Consider the following 22677-nt stretch of genomic DNA (forward strand, 5'->3'; position numbering starts at 1 on the left):
TAACTTTAAAAATTATTTCAATACAAACCAATTATAATTACTTGATTTAGCTTTTACATATTAATAGTTAATTGTAATACATAAAAAAATATGTTAGGATAGAGAGAAGAATTTAGCTGATGAAGGAAGAGGAACTTTACATCTTACTAATGCATTCTGGGAGGAAATAGTTACATTTTTAAAAGCTGACGTTTTTATGTATCAATAGATAAAGTTATAAAAGTGAGTAAACAAATTTTTTGTAAGAAAATACTTTTATATCTTTTATTTAGAATGAAAAATACTTTAAAACACATGAAGCTTATAAACACATTAGTAAGTTCTATAGGCAGCCATTACACACACATTATATTGTAAGGACTGTAAGCCTCTTCTTAGACAACTCACTCACACACACACACACACATATATATATATATATATGCATTTGCATACATTCTAAATATTGCCATACACAACAGTAGCAGCAGTGCCAGATGTTTTCTTCATAAAAAGATATCATCATTTAAAATTTCGCTTTTGTAATCAACAAAGGTAAGAAAACATATTTTTACTATTTTTTTTTTTAATTTCTTTTTTAGATTTATTTGAATCTCTGACGAAACGATGTAATTTTTTTCTCTATATTTTTTCTGTGAACAAAAATGCATAACGTTTGTCATTCTTTCTATATTAAGTATTGAAATCATTTTACAAAATAATTTTCTGCTTTAATCAAATTATCTTATGGTTCTTTGTCCAATTAAAATTGAACAGTTAACAAATTTGTTTGATTTTATATGAAGTCTTCAATCTCGATATTTTATTTTTCTTAGTGTCTCTATTGTTGTCTATTTCCTGTCAGTTTCCCGTTTTCAGTCTCCCTATTGATCTGTACATTCTCAGACTCCATGTTTTGTTCATTTTGACATTTGGTTTTTATTAATACTGAAATAGAATCTCATATGAACAATTTTAACCATAATCCAATATATTTTGCTTATATACATATATAAATGTCTACATCAATAGAATTATTTATCTGAGAATATATCTCATATCCAATCAAAACTTCAGCATTTCTTCTAAAGTCACAAATACATCTTATTGTTTCTATTGCTACTTGTTTTAAACTATTAAATGTATAATTTATCAATGAATTTATTTAATTAAATATTTTACCCAGATTGAATATTTGAATAGTTTTCTTTTATGATTTAATTTGAAAATAATGGATGAATTCTAGAATAGGAAAATTAATCATATTAAAATAATTTGTTTCACATTTTGATTTATTTTATAATAAATTATTTGACTTAATTCATAAAACTATTCTATTTAATTTCTTTAAAAAATTTGAATATACATTTTAATATAAAACTAAATGCTTTGAATTTTATCAGAATGTTCATTAAACATTTCATTAGATATTTTATGAACATTAAACCTGATTCTTGATATTTCTTATTTTGTTTTTATTTCAAATTATATAAAATGGTTATAAGCAGCTATTAAATTGATAAATATCTCTAATTAATATTTGTATAAATATTTTTTTAATACAGAGTTACTTATTGTAACAGATTAGTTTATTAAAAGTAGCTTATTGTAACAGACTGTGATTTAATTAAAGGAGGAAACAAAAATACATTCACAAATATTAGTCATGACTGTATAGGAGTTTATGATTCATCACAAATCACATTGAAAATTTATGTGCATGTTAATTTTTTTTATAAGGTATTTTAAGAATATTTGGGTTATTTTATAGCACATCTGTCCCTTTTTTATACACGTTTGCTTTTTTTAAGGACATAATTGTGTGTTGGGATGGTGGTGGAGAAACACATTTACAAGGGAGATAACTTACCACACTTATGAGTCATCATGTCCCTACTTTCTTGTTTTCATATAAGAACAGAGTTTGGCACTAGATCAGTTTTTAATGTCGGAAAATCCAGCTCCCTAAAGAGGATTACTCTGGATTAAAATAAAAATTACCTCAGTGTAGAAAGATTTCTCTTTCACTCACCAAGGACAGAAAAAATGAAATGTAATATCAAAACAGATATTGCACATTAGTATTTCAGAAATGTATAGGATAAATCATAAAATAGATTGAACCACTGTTTTATTTTCCAGCATATATTTTTGCTTAAAATGACTATAAATTCACACTTTACCTGTTATAATTATGCTTCTCATTAATGAAAATTATAACAATTACTTTTTCTTTGTTGCTGAAATTTTGAGACGAGGATTGATAATTTGCATTATTTGGATTATTCAGACTACAAGATGAACACAGTAATCTGAATAATACAAATACCTTTAAGTTTCAATTGTTTTTGTAATTTTAGCAATTTTTATAACCTTTTTATTTAAAAAAAAGTGATTTTAAAGTTAATTTTTCTCCAAGTTTTAAGATTTCCTGCAACGACGTGAACACCCTTGACAGACCCGACAAGCTGCAAAATCCCACCCCCACACTGTAGAGATCCCTAGATGTAAAAGATCTTTCTACTCCGGTAGTTTCTTCCCCAGAACCGCTAGACTTTGGAATTCCATTCCAGGTCACTGCTTCCCCAACTGTACTGACATGCAGAAGTTCAAGTGCAACATGAACCAACATCTTGCTGCCCAAATCCCTACATAGTACCCCAGTAGTTGTTTCCCCTGATAGTAGCCCCCTACACCAAAGTGGCAATGTGCCTTGTTTGGGGGTGAAAATGTAATAAAAAAAATTTAAAAAAATATATATATATCCTTTTGAGAAAATAGTCAACATCAAATGGTTTCATTCAATTTAATGTGAGCAATTTAGAATTCAAATCACAATAAAAATTGAATACTAAGTTGCTTATAGCTAGCTAATGTACTTCCTAATTTTCTGCAGAGCGCTACTAGAAGTAGTGACAAGGCAAATCAGTTCCTTCACTTTTATTGTTCTTCAGTATTTCTATTGTGAAGCGATTTATTGAAATAGAATGTAAGGAAAGGACATTATTGAAAAGTATACAATAAAAATTATTAACATAATTATACAGATAGAAATAACACAAGTAGTCTTTATTTGCACTTTTTAAAACAAAATTAAAAAAATAAGTTTTTATTTTATTTGAAATTTTATAAGAAATATATATTTATGAAATTATAAAAAAAGTTATTTTTTTAAGTAAAAAATAAAAGTTTTTAATTTGAATTTATAAATAACAAATATGTCACGAAAGTATAAAAATAAAATTATTTAAATCAATATAACGAATTAAATTATTTAAATCAAAATAACAAAATTTCAAACATTTTAAAAATCGTATCCAATACATAATAAAAGCAAAGGAAATGATTTGCCTTGTCACCGTTTCTGGTAGTGCTCCACCGAAAATCAGGAAGTATGTTAGCTGACTATATAATCATAAAATTTAGAAAACAAATAATTGTAGAACCATTTAATCTTCTAGTGTTTATATGTATAATTATTTATTATAATTTAGCGTCATATGAAAATTAAATATTTATTTGATAACTGACATAAAATATTTATATTCAATAATACATAATAATATTTTAATATCATTTTTATATTTTCAGATTTATTTCTCCAAAACTGATACAGAATGTTTTGTCTCAAACTTTATTCTGGAGTTCAAATACCAATGATAATTTGTTTGCTGCTTTGCATTGTTCAAAAATGTTTGTCTTTTGACTTAACATACAAAGTGGAAGAAGGCAAAAATGCTGGCACTTATGTTGGAAACATTGCTGCTGATACCAACATTTTGAACACAGTCTCAACTCAAGATCGGAATCAAGTGAGATTCAGTCAACTCCAAAAAGGAATGCCAGGTAGTCCTCAACTTTTTCAAGTCTCCAAAAAAACAGGCAAACTTTACACTGCAGAAACTCTTGATGCAGAAGAACTTTGTAAATATAACAAAGAATGTTTCCAAATTGTGGATGTGGCTGTTCAAAAAGCAGCTTCTACCATCAAAATATTAGAGATCAAAGTAAATATAATTGATATTAATGATCATCAACCGGAATTCCCAAATAAACAAGTCAGTATTAAGTTTGGTGAAGGTGATGGAATTGGGATGAAAAAATCAATTCCTAATGCCATTGATAAAGACATTGGAAGTTTAAATTACAAGATTTCCTATGAACTAAAAAAATATAAAAATGAACCATTTTCTTTATTTGTATCTAAAAATGTTGATGGGACCTCAAAACTAGAAATAAATTTAAAAGAAAGGCTTGACAGAGAAATAAAAGACTCTTACTTGATCCAGGTGAGTGCCAAAGATGGTGGATCTCCTCCAAAGGAAAGCACATTAAATGTTCATATTACAGTCACAGATATTAATGATAATGCTCCCGTTTTTTCTAATAAAGTTTATAATGTTTCCATTAAGAATGAACCAAGTGAAACATTACCAATTCTTGTTTTATCTGCAAAAGATTTGGATTTAGACAAAAATGGAAAAGTCAGTTACCATTTTAGTTCCAAAACATCTGAAATAGCCAAATCCCATTTCAGATTAAGTCAAGGCGGCAATCTCTTTTTACATCAAAGATTCATTCTTCTCCAAAACCTCCAATATGATTTATATGTGGAAGCCAAAGATGGAGGCAATCCTCCATTGAGTTCGATTACAATAGTTCAAGTACATTTAATCAGTCAAAAGAACAATGCACCAAAAATCGATGTAAACTTTGTTTCATCAACAAAAGAAAACACAGTCGATATTTATGAAAATATTCAAGTGGGAAATTTCATTGCTTACGTGAAAGTTAGTGACATTGATGAAGGAGAAAATGGAGAAGTGAGATGTGATCTTCATCATGAGAAATTCCAGCTTCAGAGTCTGGGGTCAAAGAAATATGAAGTAACTGTAAAACAACAAGTAGACAGAGAGAAAGAAGAGCACCATGATGTTGTGATCAGTTGTCAAGATAAAGGCTCTCCTCCTCTTCATAGTAACAGCAAATTCTCCATTCAAGTGATGGACATCAATGATGTAAGGCCACAATTTACAAAAGACACATTTAAATTCTTCATTGATGAGAATCAAAACTCAAGAATTACTCTTGGCTACATCAATGCCACTGATCCAGACTTGGGAGATGGAGGAAAACTCACATATTCTCTCATCACCAATAACAACAAACACTTCTTACCTTTCAAAATAACCACAAATGGATTACTATCAGCAATTATGTCTCTTGATCATGAGTTTCAACATACTTATCACTTCAAGGTGTTTGTGAAAGACAATGGAACACCATCTCTCAATAACACAGTCAATGTGATTGTTGAGGTCACTGATAAAAATGATAATGCTCCATATTTTACATTTCCCAGTGTTAAACCTTACAATCTACATGTCACATATTACCCTGATGCCAGAAACAAGAACATCACACAGATAAAGGCAGCCGACAGTGATAGTCAAGAGAATGCATTTCTAAAATATCAAATAATCAGAGGCAATGACAAACAGATGTTCACCATCAACCAGTACACTGGTTTCTTAGCTTTCAATAGACAACTCAGCCAACAAAATGCTGGCTCCTATCAGCTTGACATTCTTGTCAAGGATAGTGGTAGGCCAGTTCTATCAGCAACAACTACTCTCTTTTTAACACTCACTATCAGCAACAACACATCAGAAATGTTAAATGTTGTTCAGCTTCACACTGAAGAGAAGGTGCATCTTAATCTCGTCATTATTATTACAGTCATAGCAGTCACAATAGCTGTCTTCATTACAGCTTCATTATCAATCTGCATCATTCGATGTAATGGTCAGTCAAATGTGGCCTATGCCCAAGCACTTGATCCTTCCAATAGATATGTTGGTGAACAGAGACAACTCATTGCTCCTTCTTACCAAGTCAACTCTTGGCCCCGACCTGCTCATCTGGTGCAGGCAGACCAAAATCTAGCCAGGAGCTCTCCCACCCAGACCGGATCAACACAAAGACTTACAGCTGAACAGAAACTCCATGGACCAGCAGATGTTACATCTCAGGTATAGATTTCAAATAAGTGTTTTACTTGTCTTCTATTTTATATCCAGTTTACTGAATAGATTGTGTTAAGAAAATATTGATAAATGAAACGTTCATATGAAATATATTTTTTAACTTATATGGTGTTTCTGTAAAACCTTTTTTAGATAAAAGTCTCTAAAGTGTGGATGTTAATGTTGAAAAACATTACAATATGAATAAGGTAAAAATAAGAAAGAGAAAAAAGAAAACTAATGCATTGGTTGAACACATCTGATGTAATGAATAGCCGGATCTTTCCCTATGCAAGATTGTAGTCTACTGGTTAAGCCATAAATATCAGCTGGTAGAGCCACCTGGGTGATGTCAAAAGATATGCAAACTTCACACTAGTGACACCCACTTCATCTGTGACCCTTGTCCCAAATGGTAACGTTCTAGTTTTATTACTCAAACTGTAGCAAAACCACTCAGCAACTTTGATATATATCCCTTTCGCAGGATCATATCAACATCATAAAGTTTTTTTCTTATATTTTTACTAAATTAAAAAAGTAAATATACAATATAAGAATAGCACTTTTTAAAAACGAACATTAAGGTGAATGCGTGTTTAAAATGTTTTAAGGACACAATTATAAAACAAAACAGAAAGGTGTGGTCATTGCACAAGTATAAACACATGTTTAAATACTACTCAACTAGTACTAGGTACCATCAGAGTCTAATAGTACAATGCAGAGTTGAAGGGCGATATTTTTTTAATTTATAAAATCACCTAGCTAGTAATAGATTGTGCCAGCTTAAATGATGTATCACTAAAAATAAATGCTAAAATCATAATTTTAAGTCCGAATTGTATTAACTCCCCTAAAACAACAAAATCTTGACAAGGTGAAAAACCTTAAAACACTTGTTTTTAGTTCCTAATATGTAATATTATGTAATATGCAAAATATTCAAAATTTGAATTATTAAAAATAATATGCTGTTAGGAAAACAATACAATGCAATTTTTTTATTAAGTTAAAGATGATGATTTTCGATGATTTATATCCTGCATGAAATTAAAAGATATATTATTATACCTTTTCTTTCTTATAATCTTTTTTGCATGTATACAATCCATGTGATGTTTTTTTTGCATGTATATAATCCATGTGATGTTGAGTCAGGATGAAGGTTTTCTTAGTCAGAACTGAAATATTTTTGGTTTTTTTCTTCTCTACACAATAACAAGTTTATAACATAAAATTAGAATTATATTTACAGTTTTTGCTGTAAATGAATTTGGTGAATAAATTGGGATTTTATCCTTATTTTCTTTTTATTATTGTGATTATATAAACACAAAAATATTTAACATGTTTTAAGTCACCTTTTCCGTCATTATCATCTGGCAACTGCAAATTACTCTGTTGAGACATACATTATATGTTATGATAAGATAGAAAAATCGGTTGTTTTTCAAATTCATATTTCACGCTTGATACACAAATTCAATTTTGTTAGGTTCAGTTAAATCATTCATCTTTTTTAAAGTTTCATTCAGAAGCAAAATTTTTTAGAAGTTTAAACAAAAACAGATTTTCTGTTAATTTACAGACATTATAATAAGTAAAATATTGAAATATGATCATTTTAGTAACAAAACTTAATATACACTTTTTTTTCTTATTAACATCTAAGTAAAGATGCACACTTTATCAAATGATATGGCCACCAATTATTCAAGCAATTTTTTTTTTTCAATTTCATTTTCAAGTTTCGTAAGTTATTTTCATTATATTTGCATCTTAAAAAAAAAACTTATTTAAAAGAATTATTTATTTATAAATATTGAATGGGCTCTAGTATTGATGTATTTGTTTTTCTGTCTTCTTTTTCTGGACCCCAATATTTTCAGTTGTTGAAATATAACCTTCACACATCAAAAATCTATTTTCAATCAACTACTATTGCCAAAATTGCATTTTCCTTAATTCCATGATTATGCATTTTCTATTAATGTTTAATGGAGATATCAAGTCATTTCAGAATGTAATGAACATAGATAACGCAGGTCAACTCATTAAATTATGGCTTACAAATAGATACAATGAAGTTTAAAATAATAATTAATTGCTGTTTAGAATTTTATTTATCATCTTTGTCTAAAAGTAAGAACTGCAAGAGTTTAATTACAATATTGTGTAGTGGCTTGGTTAATTTATTTTAATTTTAGAAATGTCATTCTCGTTAAGAGTACCACATTTTTTTTTTTTCAAAGGACATACACCTCGCCATCCTTTTCGGCATACATGTTGATTAGTTGAATGTTAATCATCCTTGTACAAAAAAGATGATATGTAATACTTTATCTGATAAAAATAAAACAAATGCAGATTTAAAAGATGATCTGGCACATTTGTAGTCAGGTCATGGTTGTTCTCTGAGCCAATATGATATAGAACCTGAAATCAACAATGAGTACTGTGCATCACTGAAGATCTCCTTTGAGGCATTCATAAGAATGTATTTCACATTCATCTAATAAAAATAAAATAAGTGGTTGTTTATGGAAAAACGTTTAGGACAATGACTTCAATTTTGTGCTTTCTTTTCTGTGAATTAAACTCTGCTTAAATTTTCTAATTATTTAAAAAAAAAAAAAGATTCTTTCTAGCCTGATGACTTAAATTAATTATTAACTATTTATTCAAATAAAAATTAAATATGGAAATCATTATCTTTCTTTATATCACAGACTATTCTTATTAAATTGTACTTTTGGCATGCATTATTGGACAACTAGATACCATTACGGATTCTGGAATTGGCTGAGTTCAAGTCTTATTAGATGTTATGTGTTAAATTGCACACTAATATCGTTGTGAATGTTATGAACATGCAAGCTAACTTGTAAGTTTAGCAAATTATATTCTATATACAATCATATACAATGAATAGTTAATAATAGATATTCTGTTTGGGAATTAAATAACCAAAAAATGTTGATTAAACCAATCAATTTAATTAATTGCAATTCTTAGTGAGATGAGTAATTTGTATGATTTATCCATTTATTTATTGCGGACTATTATTCTCATCTTCTAGTAGTTGTTTTAGGATGTTTCAGCCAACTATTCCTCTAGCCTTCATCAGGTGGTTAATTGCAACAGGATAGGAACATTGAATCTCCTAAATGCATCTTCAGCAGTTACTGCCTTCCATAGTTGTTTTCGTCTCACCATGTTTTTTGGCCAACTAAGCCTCTGGCTGGCTTTGGATAGGATTGAAACCGCTATCTTCAGACAATGCTCACCTGAAACTGTAGAGATTCAACATTTCTATCCACTGTGTTACAGACCCCGAAGGGCGATCAAGGTTGGGTTTTTGGTTTCATAAATCCACTTTTATTTGTTATCTGATCTTCCATAGTCAGATCCATACTGAATGGTATATTATTTAATTAATTGCAATTCTTATTGAAATGAGTGTGGACTGTTATTTTCATCTTCTAGTAATTGTTTCAGGACGTTTCGAGCAACTATTCCTCTGACCTTCCTCAGGTAACAAAGGCCAGAGGAATAGTTGGCCGAAACGTTGTGAAACAACTATTAGAAAATGAGGATAATAGTCTGCAATAAATAAATGAATAAATCAACCAATCAATTCTGAATTTTTTAGGTGAGGGTTTATTGTTTTTATTATTTGATTAATCGGACTAATGTTCTCATCTTGAATATTATTTGTACAACGTTGTGGTCGATGTAACCTCCGACATTCTTCAGGTGCATAAGTTGTCATGTTTGGTAAATGAAAAACATGGTGACTTCTACACCTGAAGAAGGCTGGTGGTTACACTGACTGAAATGGGTAATTCCATAAAAATATAAATCAGTCAAATTTGGAGTTAAGACAATTTTCTTTTTTTCATTCAACTTATTATTAGTATTGAATAACATGATGATTTATCAAAAATATATCTTAATGAATAAAAATTGTAAATTTTCATAATTTTCTACAGATGTATACCCAGAATGTTTCATTGCCTCCTGATTATTTTGGAGATTGGAGGACAACTGCATCTTCCCAAGCAGAAAATATTAATGACTGGCGAGAAAATGATGGAATTTTTTCAAAAGGTAAACATGACCATTATCATATTCAAGTTAAACTTGATAAAAAACGTATTACTTTAGTGAATGAATGCAATTTTTTTTTAATAGATTTCCTTTTTAAATTCATTGTTTTAATTACATTAATAGAATCAGATATAGATTCAGCATCCCAATTTACTTTTAAAAGGGATGTATTATGTATAACACAATATCTAACATCATTGAAATGCACCATGCCTTGCCAAAAATAAACAAAGCATAGAAATATATTTTCAACAACTTGATCTTAAAAGAACATTTTTTATATTAAAAATCTAAAACAACTTTTTATGTTTTTGGTAATTTAAATACTGCAACTAGAAACATTATTTACCCCCATACACACCCAAAAAACATGCTAAAAATCAAAATGGAAATTGCTAAATGTGGTTTTTCTTTATTCATTTTTAGTAAATTTATTTGTACATTTTTTATTTACACAAGTTTTTATAATCATGAATTCATTTTTCACAGTTTTTTTTATTTAATTTAATTTTACTGTATGTATTTATTAATTTTAATTCATTTTTTAATTTAATTATTTTAAATTTTATTTAATTTTTTTTTTCACAATTTTTTATAATTATGGATTTATTTTTCACAGTTTTTTATAATTATGAATTTATTTTTCACAATTTTTTATAATTATGAATTTATTTTTCACAATTTTTTATAATTATGAATTTATTTTTCACAATTTTTTATAATTATGAATTTATTTTTCACAATTTTTTATAATTATGAATTTATTTTTCACAATTTTCTTTAAAAGTTATCAGTATTTCATTATTAGTGTTATGTCTTTTTTCATTTTTGAAAAACAAAATAGTATTTTATTTCAATATTGTTTTTTTCTCTAACTTTCAGGGCTCACATCTTCTAAGTCTTCAATGCAAGTGAGGAAAAATGATATTTCTGCTCCTTACCCACAGTCAAGAAATCTTCTAGAAATGAACAATCAAGAGACATCAAACACAAGACCTTTACCTCCAGTACCACAAATAAACATTTAAACTTATTCTTTTATATTCTATAATAATTCACAACAAACATGGAAATGCACTATAAAAATATTATAAAGTGAAGAACATTGGAATACAAGCTTTATGCAAAACGTTTTCTTAATTTTACAAATATTTTTTCAATGAAGTAATATCAAAATATTCTGGTGATGATTTTTCTTTGAATTTTAAATATGTAAGAAATATAGACATACAACGATACTCAAAATATATTATATCTACATGTGTGAAACATTTCACCATACACAAATCAGCAATATATTTAAAGAAAGCTTTGTAGTAAATTGGCCAAAAACTAATGTAAATATAAACTTGGTGAGGACAATAGTCCAAAGAGAAATGTGTAAATAAATCTGTTTGTGATTTTAATTGAAACTTAACAAAATATTTATAGACTGCAACATTTCAAGAAAAAAATGAAATGTCTTTATAATTCATATTATTTTATTAAAACAAGGTTAATATTAATTATAAAATTACAATTATTGGAATTATCATATTTCTGAAAAATTTCTTGTTTAATGTTTAAATGATATAAAATCTGTTTTAATTACATGGTTGCATTTTTAACATAATACAATTGTAATTGCTTGATCTAACTTTTATATTAAAGAAATAAAGCGATTCAGTAAAAAACAAAAATGTGTTGGGATAGAAAGAAGAAATTTAGCTGGGGACGGAAGAGGAAATGTGTGTCTTACTAGTGCATTGTGGGAGGAAATCTTTACATTTTAAAAACTTACTTTTTTTATATATTGATCCAGTAAAAAATTTTTTATTCATAACAAATTACTGTCATGTTTCATTAAGAATAAAAAACACTTAAACAAATGTGAAGCTTATGAACTCATCAGAGAATTCTATTGGCAGCCATTACACACACATTAGATTGTAAGGACTACAAGCCCCACCCCATCCCATCCCCACACAAACGCACACATACTTACTCATATGCATACATACATTCCAAATATTGTCATACACAAGAGTAGCTGCAGTATTAGATGTTTTCTTCATAGAAAGAGCTCACCATTTAAAATTCTGTTTTTTTTTATCAACAAAGGTAAGAAAACATTTTGATGCTTTTTTTCATTCATTTGAAAAAGTTTTATTTACACAAGTTTTAGATTTTTCTGAGTTTCTGACGAAATAATGTTTTTTATTTATATTTTTTTCATGTGAACAATACTACATAATGTCTGTCATACTTTCTATATAAAATATTGGAATCCATTTTATAAAATATTTTTCTACTTAATTCAAAAAATCTGACCTTTTTGATATAATTAAAAGTAAACAATCACCAAATATCTTTATGCCTGTTATTTAAATCAAGTATTCTATCTTTATATATTTTTCCCAATGTTGTCTATTTCCTGTAAGTCTCGCTTCCTCTCTGTTCATTTGTACATTCTTAGACTCCATGTTTTAGTCATTTTGGCATTTTTTTTTATACTAAAACTCAAATTGATGAACAATTTTAGCATTAATCATTGCACAGATTTTGTTTATATATTGATATGAATGTCTATATTTGTAGAATTATTTTCATAGGAAAATTTTTCTAATTTGTAATGAAATTTAAAAAAATATTATTTTACTTTTTATTCTTACTCTTTTATGTTAAATTAATTTGTTAAATAATGATTTTTATTCATGATTTCATTTATACGCTTCTTTAATTATTAAATAAAAAAAAATAAATGAAAAAATTTGGTTGATTGGCAAATTAATTATATAGTCTATCAAGTGAAATTTATCGAAATAATCGTGATTGCATTTTGGTTTAATATAATGATAAATTATCCAATTAAATTTATTTTTTCTTTACAAATTATAAAGCATACATTTGAATACAAAACTAAACCCGTTTTTGTTTATTTTAGAACTTAATCATAATTCTCAGTAAACATTTAGATAGATATTGTTTTAATATTAAATCTGTTACTTGAATTATGTTTTTATTTCAAATTACATGACATGTTTATAGGTTACCATTAAATTGATAAATATCTCTACATTATTTCTACTTGATATTTATACAAAAGACGGTTTTATTATTGTCTATTAAACGTTTCAAATTGTAATAGATACACTTGATTATGGTTAAATCTAATAAATAAATCAGAAATAGATAAATTGCAACTATTTATGTTTTTATGCATTCATAAAATCCATTACCTAACATTTTATACAAATGGTTTAATAATTTTCTAAGTATTTTTTTAATAAACGTGTATTTTCCTTATATTATAAATGTAGTGATTGATTTCTATGTTTCATAATCATATTTGGTTTCTTTTATATTGTAAAGCAAGTTTAAGATCACTGGATTTGTTCATAAAAACAATGTATATTTAATGCTTTTTTAAAGGTGTAGTGTAAATGTATATTCAAAGGAGATGCCATTAAATAGATGAGTATCTATACATTATCTCTATTTAATATTTATACAAAATACGGTTTTATTTTTGTAAAATTTCTTATTACATGCAAACTTGATATTGATTAAATCTGATAGGGAAATCAAAAATATCTAGTTTTATCTATTTATCAAATTTATCACAAAGCGTCGTTTACACAAACAGTTTGCTAATTTTATCAGCGTGTTTTTAAAAGTGGCTTTCCTACAAATATAAATGTTATGATTTCTTTCTATGTTTATCAATAATATTTGAGTTCTATTATTATGAAAAATTTCAAGATCATTGTGCTTTTCCATTAAAAAATTGCATGAAAAAGGCAGTGTTTTAAACGAATATTCAATGGAGATTATTTTCACATTCATGAATCATTATATCTTTTAAAAAAATATAGAATACATTATAAAATTGATTGAACCATAATTATTATCCAGCATATATTTTACCAGGATTAAAATAATTGAATTTTTTCAGTTCATCTGTCAAACTTAGTTCTCTATAATTATTGTTTTTGTAATAAAAATTGATAAAAATAAAAACAAATCAAATCATAAAATCTTTAAAATTGATGGTTTACAGAGTTAAAATAAAATTAAATAGAACATTGTTTAAAGATAATAAAATTACATACTAAATTGACTGAAAACTAAGAATGTAGATAATATGAAAGTTAATTTTTTTCAAGTTTTACAATCACTTACAATATTCTCTGAAAAAAAAAAAACTTTCTCAAAATGAAATATTTTACTTCTACTCATTTGATGACTTTAAATTTAAAAAATAAATTAAAAAAAACAAACTTAAAGTCAAATGTAAATCCAATACAAACTTTAGAAAGCAAATAATTATAAAATATTTTAAATACTAGCGGGGGTACCCGGCGTTGCCTGAGTGTTTGTTTCCGGGCCGGGGGGGGGGGGTTAAAAAATGTTATGGTAGGTAAGTAGGAAGGATCAAACCCGGAGTCATGAGTAAAAGTAGGAAAATAAAGTGTGAAAAAAAAACAAAAAAAATAATATCTGCAACGTTAACAGTTCGGCCACCAAGAAAAGTCCATTCCAGTTGTTTAGGAAAAAAAAAAAAAAACGACTACAGTAGGTCGGCGCGAACGTGAAAATATAATGTGAATTGTCCAGCACGCTAACCACTACGCCACAGAGCACTGCAGCTTAGTTTAGTGATTTTAAATAACTTCACATGAAAGAACTACGAAGCCAAACCGGTGTTCTCTTCTCAACTGTTCCTTGTGAACGATCCCCAAACGGTGTTAAGTGGTGGCAGGGGGAGGAGGAATTTATTAGAGAGAAAATATTTTACCACTTCCATTGATCTTAACCGATTTTGGGCGTGACTTCTCAGCAGAAAAAGTATAGAAATCTAAGATTATCGAGGAATTTGAGAAATAATAAGCCTATAACACACCTCAGATATTGTTCTGCCGTTTGTGCATATTATATTTGCATGAAATATCTTGATTTTTAATCCTATTAAGGTCAAAATCCGACGGGAAAAAAGGAGTTCATTTTATTTATATAGAGAAGAGATAATATAAATAATTTAACTGCAAATCCAATACAAACTTTAGAAAGCAAATAATTATAAAATATTTTAAATATAATATAAATAATTTAACTGCATATTGAACTAAAAAATTATGGTAAATGCTGTAAAATATTTATTTCCAGTAATGAGAGCATTACATAATAAGTTTTAATATCCCTTTATATTTTCAGATTTATTTCTCCAAAACTGATACAGAATGTTTTGTCTTAAACTTTATTCTGGAGTTCAAACACCAATGATAATTTGTTTGCTGCTTTGCATTGTTCAAAAATGTTTATCCTTTGACTTAACATACAAAGTGGAAGAAGGCAAAAATGCTGGCACTTATGTTGGAAACATTGCTGCCGACACCAACATTTTGAACACAGTCTCAACTCAAGATCGGAATCATGTGAGGTTTAGTCAACTGCAAAAAGGAATGCCAGGTAATCCTCAACTTTTTCAAGTCTCCAAAAAAACTGGCAAACTCTACACTGCTGAAACTCTTGATGCAGAAGAAGTATGTAAATATAACAAAGAATGTTTCCAAATTGTGGATGTGGCTGTTCAAAAAGCAGCTTCTACCATCAAAATATTAGAGATCAAAGTAAATATAATTGATATCAATGATCATCAACCTGAATTTCCAAATAAACAAACAAGTATTAAATTTGATGAAAATGTCATTCCTGGAACAAAGGTTTGGATTCCCAATGCCATTGACAAAGACGTGGGAGAAATTAATTCACAGATTTTCTATGAACTAAAAAAATACAAAGATGAGCCATTCTCATTAGTTGTCTCAAAAAATGTTGATGGAACATCAAAACTAGAAATAAATTTAAAAGAAAAGCTTGACAGAGAAACAAAAGATTCTTATTTGATCCAGGTGAGTGCCAAAGATGGTGGATCTCCTCCAAAGGAAAGCACATTAAATGTCCATATTACAGTCACAGATGTTAATGATAATGCTCCCATTTTTTCTAACAAAGTCTATAATATTTCCATCAAGAATGAACCAAGTGAAACATTACCAATTCTTGTTTTATCTGCAAAAGATTTGGATTTAGACACAAATGGAAAAGTCAGTTACCATTTTAGTTCCAAAACATCTGAAATAGCCAAATCCCATTTCAGATTAAGTCAAGACGGCAATCTCTTTTTACATCAAAGATTCATTCTTCTCCAAAACCTCCAATATGATTTATATGTGGAAGCCAAAGATGGAGGCAATCCTTCATTGAGTTCAATTACAAAAGTTCAAGTACATTTAATCAGTCAAAAGAACAATGCACCAAAAATCGATGTAAACTTTGTTTCATCAACAAAAGAAAACACAGTCGATATTTATGAAAATATTCAAGTGGGAAATTTCATTGCTTATGTGAAAGTTAGTGACATTGATGAAGGAGAAAATGGAGAAGTGAGATGTGATCTTCATCATGAGAAATTTCAGCTTCAGAGTCTGGGGTCAAAGAAATATGAAGTAACTGTAAAACAACAAGTAGACAGAGAGAAAGAAGAGCACCATGATGTTGTGATCAGTTGTCAAGATAAAGGCTCTCCTCCTCTTCATAGTAACAGCAAATTCTCCATTCAAGTGATGGACATCAATGATGTAAGGCCACAATTTACAAAAGACACATTTAAATTCTTCATTGATGAGAATCAAAACTCAAGAATTACTCTTGGCTACATCAATGCCACTGATCCAGACTTGGGAGATGGAGGAAAACTCACATATTCTCTCATCACCAATAACAACAAACACTTCTTACCTTTCAAAATAACCACAAATGGATTACTATCAGCAATTATGTCTCTTGATCATGAGTTTCAACATACTTATCACTTCAAGGTGTTTGTGAAAGACAATGGAACACCATCTCTCAATAACACAGTCAATGTGATTGTTGAGGTCACTGATAAAAATGATAATGCTCCATATTTTACATTTCCCAGTGTTAAACCTTACAATCTACATGTCACATATTACCCTGATGCCAGAAACAAGAACATCACACAGATAAAGGCAGCCGACAGTGATAGTCAAGAGAATGCATTTCTTAAATATCAAATAATCAGAGGCAATGACAAACAGATGTTCACCATCAACCAGTACACTGGTTTCTTAGCTTTCAATAGACAACTCAGCCAACAAAATGCTGGCTCCTATCAGCTTGACATTCTTGTCAAGGATAGTGGTAGGCCAGTTCTATCAGCAACAACTACTCTCTTTTTAACACTCACTATCAGCAACAACACATCAGAAATGTTAAATGTTGTTCAGCTTCACACTGAAGAGAAGGTGCATCTTAATCTCGTCATTATTATTACAGTCATAGCAGTCACAATAGCTGTCTTCATTACAGCTTCATTATCAATCTGCATCATTCGATGTAATGGTCAGTCAAATGTGGCCTATGCCCAAGCACTGGATCCTAAAAGATCTATTAGTGAACAAAGACAGTTGATTTCACCATCTTACCAAGTCAACTCTTGGCCCCGACCTGCTCATCTGGTGCAGGTAGACCAAAATCTAGCCAGGAGCTCTCCCACCCAGACTGGATCAACACAAAGACTTACAGCTGAACAGAAACTCCATGAACCATTGGATGTTACATCTCAGGTATGGATTTCTAATAAATTTTTGTCTTATTTTATATCCAGTTTACTGAATGAATTGTGTTAAGAAAGTATTGATAAATGAAACTGTAAGATATAAACATATAAAATAGCCCTTTTGTTAATTGACATGCTGTTTCTGTAAAACCTTTTTTAGATAAAAGTCTCTAAAGTGTGGATATATATGTTAAAAAATATTACAATATGAATAAGGTTAAAATAAGAAAGAGAAAAAAAGAAAGCTAATACATTAGTTGAAAACATCTGATGTCATGAATAGCAAAATCTTTCCCCGTGCAAGATTGTGATCGACTGGTTAAGCCATAAATATCGACTGCAGAGCCACCTGGGAAATGAGATATGCAAACTTCACGCTAGGAACACCCACTTCATCTATGATCCTTGTCCCATATAGGGACATTCCAGTTTTATTACTCAAACTGTAGCAAAACCACTCAGCAACTTTGATATATATCCCTTTCGCAGGATCATATCAACATCATAAAGTTTTTTTCTTATATTTTTGCTAAATTAAAAAAGTAAATATACAATAAAAGAATAGCACTTTTTAAAAACGAACATTAAGGTGAATATGTGTTTAAAATGTTTTAAGGACACAATTATAAAACAAAACAGAAGGGTGTGGTCATTGCACAAGTATAAACACGTTTAAATAGTAATGGGAATTTCCACAGTTTAATTTTTGATATTACCCCTCTATTCCAACTGACCCCATCTAATACTGTCTAATAACAACATGGTTTGACACTAAACGCCTTCTCACGCCCCCCCCCGCCCCTCAATCAGCCCACCCAACAAGTAGTATTAGGTACCATCACGGTCTTGAAATGTGCATACTAATAGTGCAGTGCAGAGTGTAAGGGAGATTATTTTTTAATTCATAAAATCATGTAGCCAGTAACAAATTGTGCCAGCTTAAATGATGTATCACTAAAAGTAAATGCTAAAATCATTATTTGAAACCCGAATTGTGTTAACTCCCCTAAAACAACAAAATCTTTACAAGGTGAAAAGTTTTTTAAAAAATTGTTTTTAGTTCCTAATATGTAAAAATAAATCTTAATGAATAAAAATTGTAAATTTTTATTATTTTCTTCAGATGTATACCCAGAATGTTTCCTTGCCTCCTGATTATTTTGGAGATTGGAGGACAACTGCATCTTCCCAAGCAGAAAATATTAATGACTGGCGAGAAAATGATGGAATTTGTTCTAAAGGTAAACATGACATTAATCATATTCAAGTTAAACTTCATAAAAACGTATTACTTCAGTGAATGAATGCAATTTTTTTTTAATAGATTTCCTTTTTAAATTCATTGTTTTAATTACATTAATAGAATCAGATATAGATTCAGCATCCCAATTTACTTCTAAAAGGAATGTATTATGTATAACACAATATCTAACATCATTGAAATGCACCATGCCTTGCCAAAAATAAACAAAGCATAGAAATATATTTTCAACAACGTGATCTTAAAAGAACATTTTTTATATTAAAAATCTAAAACAATTTTTTATGTTTTTGGTAATTTAAATACTGCAACTAGAAACATTATTTACCCCCATACACACCCAAAAAACATGCTAAAAATCAAAATGGAAATTGCTAAATGTGGTTTTTCTTTATTCATTTTTAGTAAATTTATTTGTACATTTTTTATTTACACAAGTTTTTATAATCATGAATTCATTTTTCACAGTTTTTTTTATTTAATTTAATTTTACTGTATGTATTTATTAATTTTAATTCATTTTTTAATTTAATTATTTTAAATTTTATTTCATTTTTTTTTTATTTTTCACAATTTTTTATAATTATGGATTTATTTTTCACAATTTTTTATAATTATGAATTTATTTTTCACAATTTTCTTTGAAAGTTATCAGCATTTCATTATTAGTGTTATGTCTTTTTTCATTTTAAAAAACAAAATAGTGTTTTATTTCAATATTGTTTTTTTTCTCTAACTTTCAGGGCTTGCATCTTCTAAGTCTTCAATTCAAGTGAGGAAAAATGATATTTCTGCTCCTTACCCACAGTCAAGAAATCTTCTAGAAATGAACAATCAAGAGACATCAAACACAAGACCTTTACCTCCAGTACCACAAATAAACATTTAATTTTATTCTGTTATATTCTATAATAATTCACAACAAACATGGAAATGCACTATAAAAATATTATAAAGTGAAGAACATTATAATACAAGCTTTATGCAAAACGTTTTCTTAATTTTACAAATATTTTTTCAATGAAGTAATATCAAAATATTCTGGTGATGATTTTTCTTTGAATTTTAAATATGTAAAAAAATATAGACATACAACGATACTCAAAATATATTATATCTACATGTGTGAAACATTTCACCATGCACAAATTTATAATGTATTTAAAGAAAGCTGTGTAGTAGATTGGCCAAAAACTAATGTAAATAACAACATGGTGAGGACAATAGTCCAAAGAGAAACGTGTAAATAAATCTGTTTGTGATTTTAATTGAAACTTAACAAAATATTTATCCAAAATATTTATAGACTGCAATATTTCAAGAAAAAAATGAAATGTCTTTATAATTCATATTATTTTATTAAAACAAGGTTAATGTTAATTGTAAAATTACAATTATTGGAATTATCATATTTCTGAAAAAACTCTTGTTTTATGTGAAAATCTGTTTTAATTGCATAGTTGCATTTTCAACATAATATAATTGTAATTGCTTGATCTAACTTTTATATTAAAGAAATAAAGCGATTTAGTAAAAAAAATGTGTATGGATAGAAAGAAGAAATTAGCTGGGGCCGGAAGAGGAAATGTGTGTCTTACTAGTGCATTGTGGGAGGAAATCTTTATATTTTAAAAATCTACTTTTTTATATATTGATTGAGTAAACAAATCTTATAACAAATTACTGTCATATATTTTATTAAGAATAAAAAAAACACTTAAACAAATGTGAAGCTTATGAACTCATCAGAGAATTCTATTGGCAGCCATTACACACACATTAGATTGTAAGGACTACAATCCCCACCCCATCCCATCCCCACACAAACGCACACATACTTACTCATACATTCCAAATATTGTCATACACAACAGTAGCAGATGTTTTCTTCATAGAAAGAGCTCACCATTTAAAATTCTGTTTTTTTTATCAACAAAGGTAAGAAAACATTTTGATGCCTTTTTTTTTATTCATTTGAAAAAGTTTTATTTACACAAGTTTTAGATTTTTCTGAGTTTCTGAATAAATAATGTTTTTTATTTATATTTTTTTCATGTGAACAATACTACATAACGTTTGTCATACTTTCTATATAAAATATTGGAATCATTTTATAAAATATTTTTCTACTTAATCAAAATATCTGACCCTTTTTGATATAATTAAAAGTAAACAATTACCAAATATCTTAATGCCTGTTATTTAAATAAAGTATTCTATCTTTATATATTTTTCCCAATGTTGTCTATTTCCTGTAAGTTTCTCTTTCTCTTGCTCTCTGTTCAGTTGTACATTCTTAGACTCCATGTTTTAGTCATTTTGGCATTTTTTTTTAATACTAAAACTCAAATTGATGAACAATTTTAACATTATTCATTGTACAGATTTTGTTTATCTATGAATGTCTATAGCTGTAGAATTATTTTTGTTTTTTTTATTTAGAATGATAATTAAAAGAAAAACATATTTTTTTATTCTTACTCTTTTAAGTTGTTAAATTAATTTTTCAGATAATTTATTTCATTATTTTTCATTTATAATTTCATTTATAAAAAATAACTGTTGAAAAGTTTGGTTGATTGGCAAATTAATTATGTGATCTATCAAGAAAAATTTATCAGAATAATCATGATTACAATTTGGTTTATATAATGATATATTATCCAATTAAATTTATTTTTATTTTACAAATTATATAATATACATTTGAATACAAAACTAAATGCCTTATTGTTTATTTATAACTTTAAACATTTGAATACAAAACTAAATACGTTTTTCTTTATTTTAGAACACGGATCATAATTCTCAGTAAACATTTAGATAGACATTGTTTTAAAATTAAATCTGTTACTTGAATTATGTTTTTATTTCAAATTACATGACATGTTTATAGGTTACCATTAAATTGATAAATATCTCTACATTATTTCTACTTGATATTTATACAAAAGACGGTTTTATTATTGTCTATTAAACATTTCTAATTGTAATAGATACACGTGATTATGGTTAAATCTAATAAATAAATCAGAAATAGATAAATTGCAACTATTTATGTTTTTATGCATTCATAAAATCCATTACCTAACATTTTATACAAATGGTTTAATAATTTTCTAAGTATTTTTTTAATAAACGTGTATTTTCCTTATATTATAAATGTAGTGATTTCTTTCTATGTTTCATAATCATATTTGGTTTCTTTTATATTGTAAAGCAAGTTTAAGATCACTGCATTTGTTCATAAAAAAATGTATAATTAATGCTTTTTTAAAGGTGTAGTGTAAATGTATATTCAAAGGAGATGCCATTAAATAGATGAGTATCTATACATTATCTCTATTTAATATTTATACAAAATACGGTTTTATTTTTGTAAAATTTCTTATTACATGCAAACTTGATATTGATTAAATCTGATAGGGAAATCAAAAATATCTAGTTTTATCTATTTATCAAATTTATCACAAAGCATCGTTTACATAAACAGTTTGCTAATTTTATCAGCATGTTTTTTTTAGAAATGTCAATTAAAAATTGCATCAATAGTGCAGTAAGTGTTTTAAACGAATTTTCAATGGAGATTACTTTCACATTCATGAATCATTATATCTTTTAAAAAAATATAGAATACATTATAAAATTGATTGAACAATAATTATTATCCAACA

The 22677-nt window shown here is 27.8% G+C and overlaps 1 protein-coding gene across 1 annotated transcript in view; it reads left to right on the top strand.

Annotated features, from left to right (window-relative positions):
• LOC145242753 (protein dachsous-like) overlaps nucleotides 1-22677 on the top strand; it is a 23781-nt gene continuing 1104 nt past the window's right edge. Inside the window, exons 1-8 of the mRNA XM_080105894.1 lie at nucleotides 1-534; nucleotides 3571-6011; nucleotides 10001-10118; nucleotides 11001-11144; nucleotides 13530-13536; nucleotides 15337-17749; nucleotides 18866-18983; nucleotides 19747-20941. Coding sequence (XP_079962020.1) covers nucleotides 3597-6011; nucleotides 10001-10118; nucleotides 11001-11144; nucleotides 13530-13536; nucleotides 15337-17749; nucleotides 18866-18983; nucleotides 19747-19892 — 5361 coding nt within the window. The 5' untranslated portion in view covers nucleotides 1-534; nucleotides 3571-3596 and the 3' untranslated portion in view covers nucleotides 19893-20941. The remainder of the gene's footprint in view (nucleotides 535-3570; nucleotides 6012-10000; nucleotides 10119-11000; nucleotides 11145-13529; nucleotides 13537-15336; nucleotides 17750-18865; nucleotides 18984-19746; nucleotides 20942-22677) is intronic.

Source organism: Euprymna scolopes, chromosome 21 (assembly GCF_053919585.1).
Source record: "Euprymna scolopes isolate OS-2025 chromosome 21, ASM5391958v1, whole genome shotgun sequence".
Taxonomy (NCBI): domain Eukaryota; kingdom Metazoa; phylum Mollusca; class Cephalopoda; order Sepiida; family Sepiolidae; genus Euprymna; species Euprymna scolopes.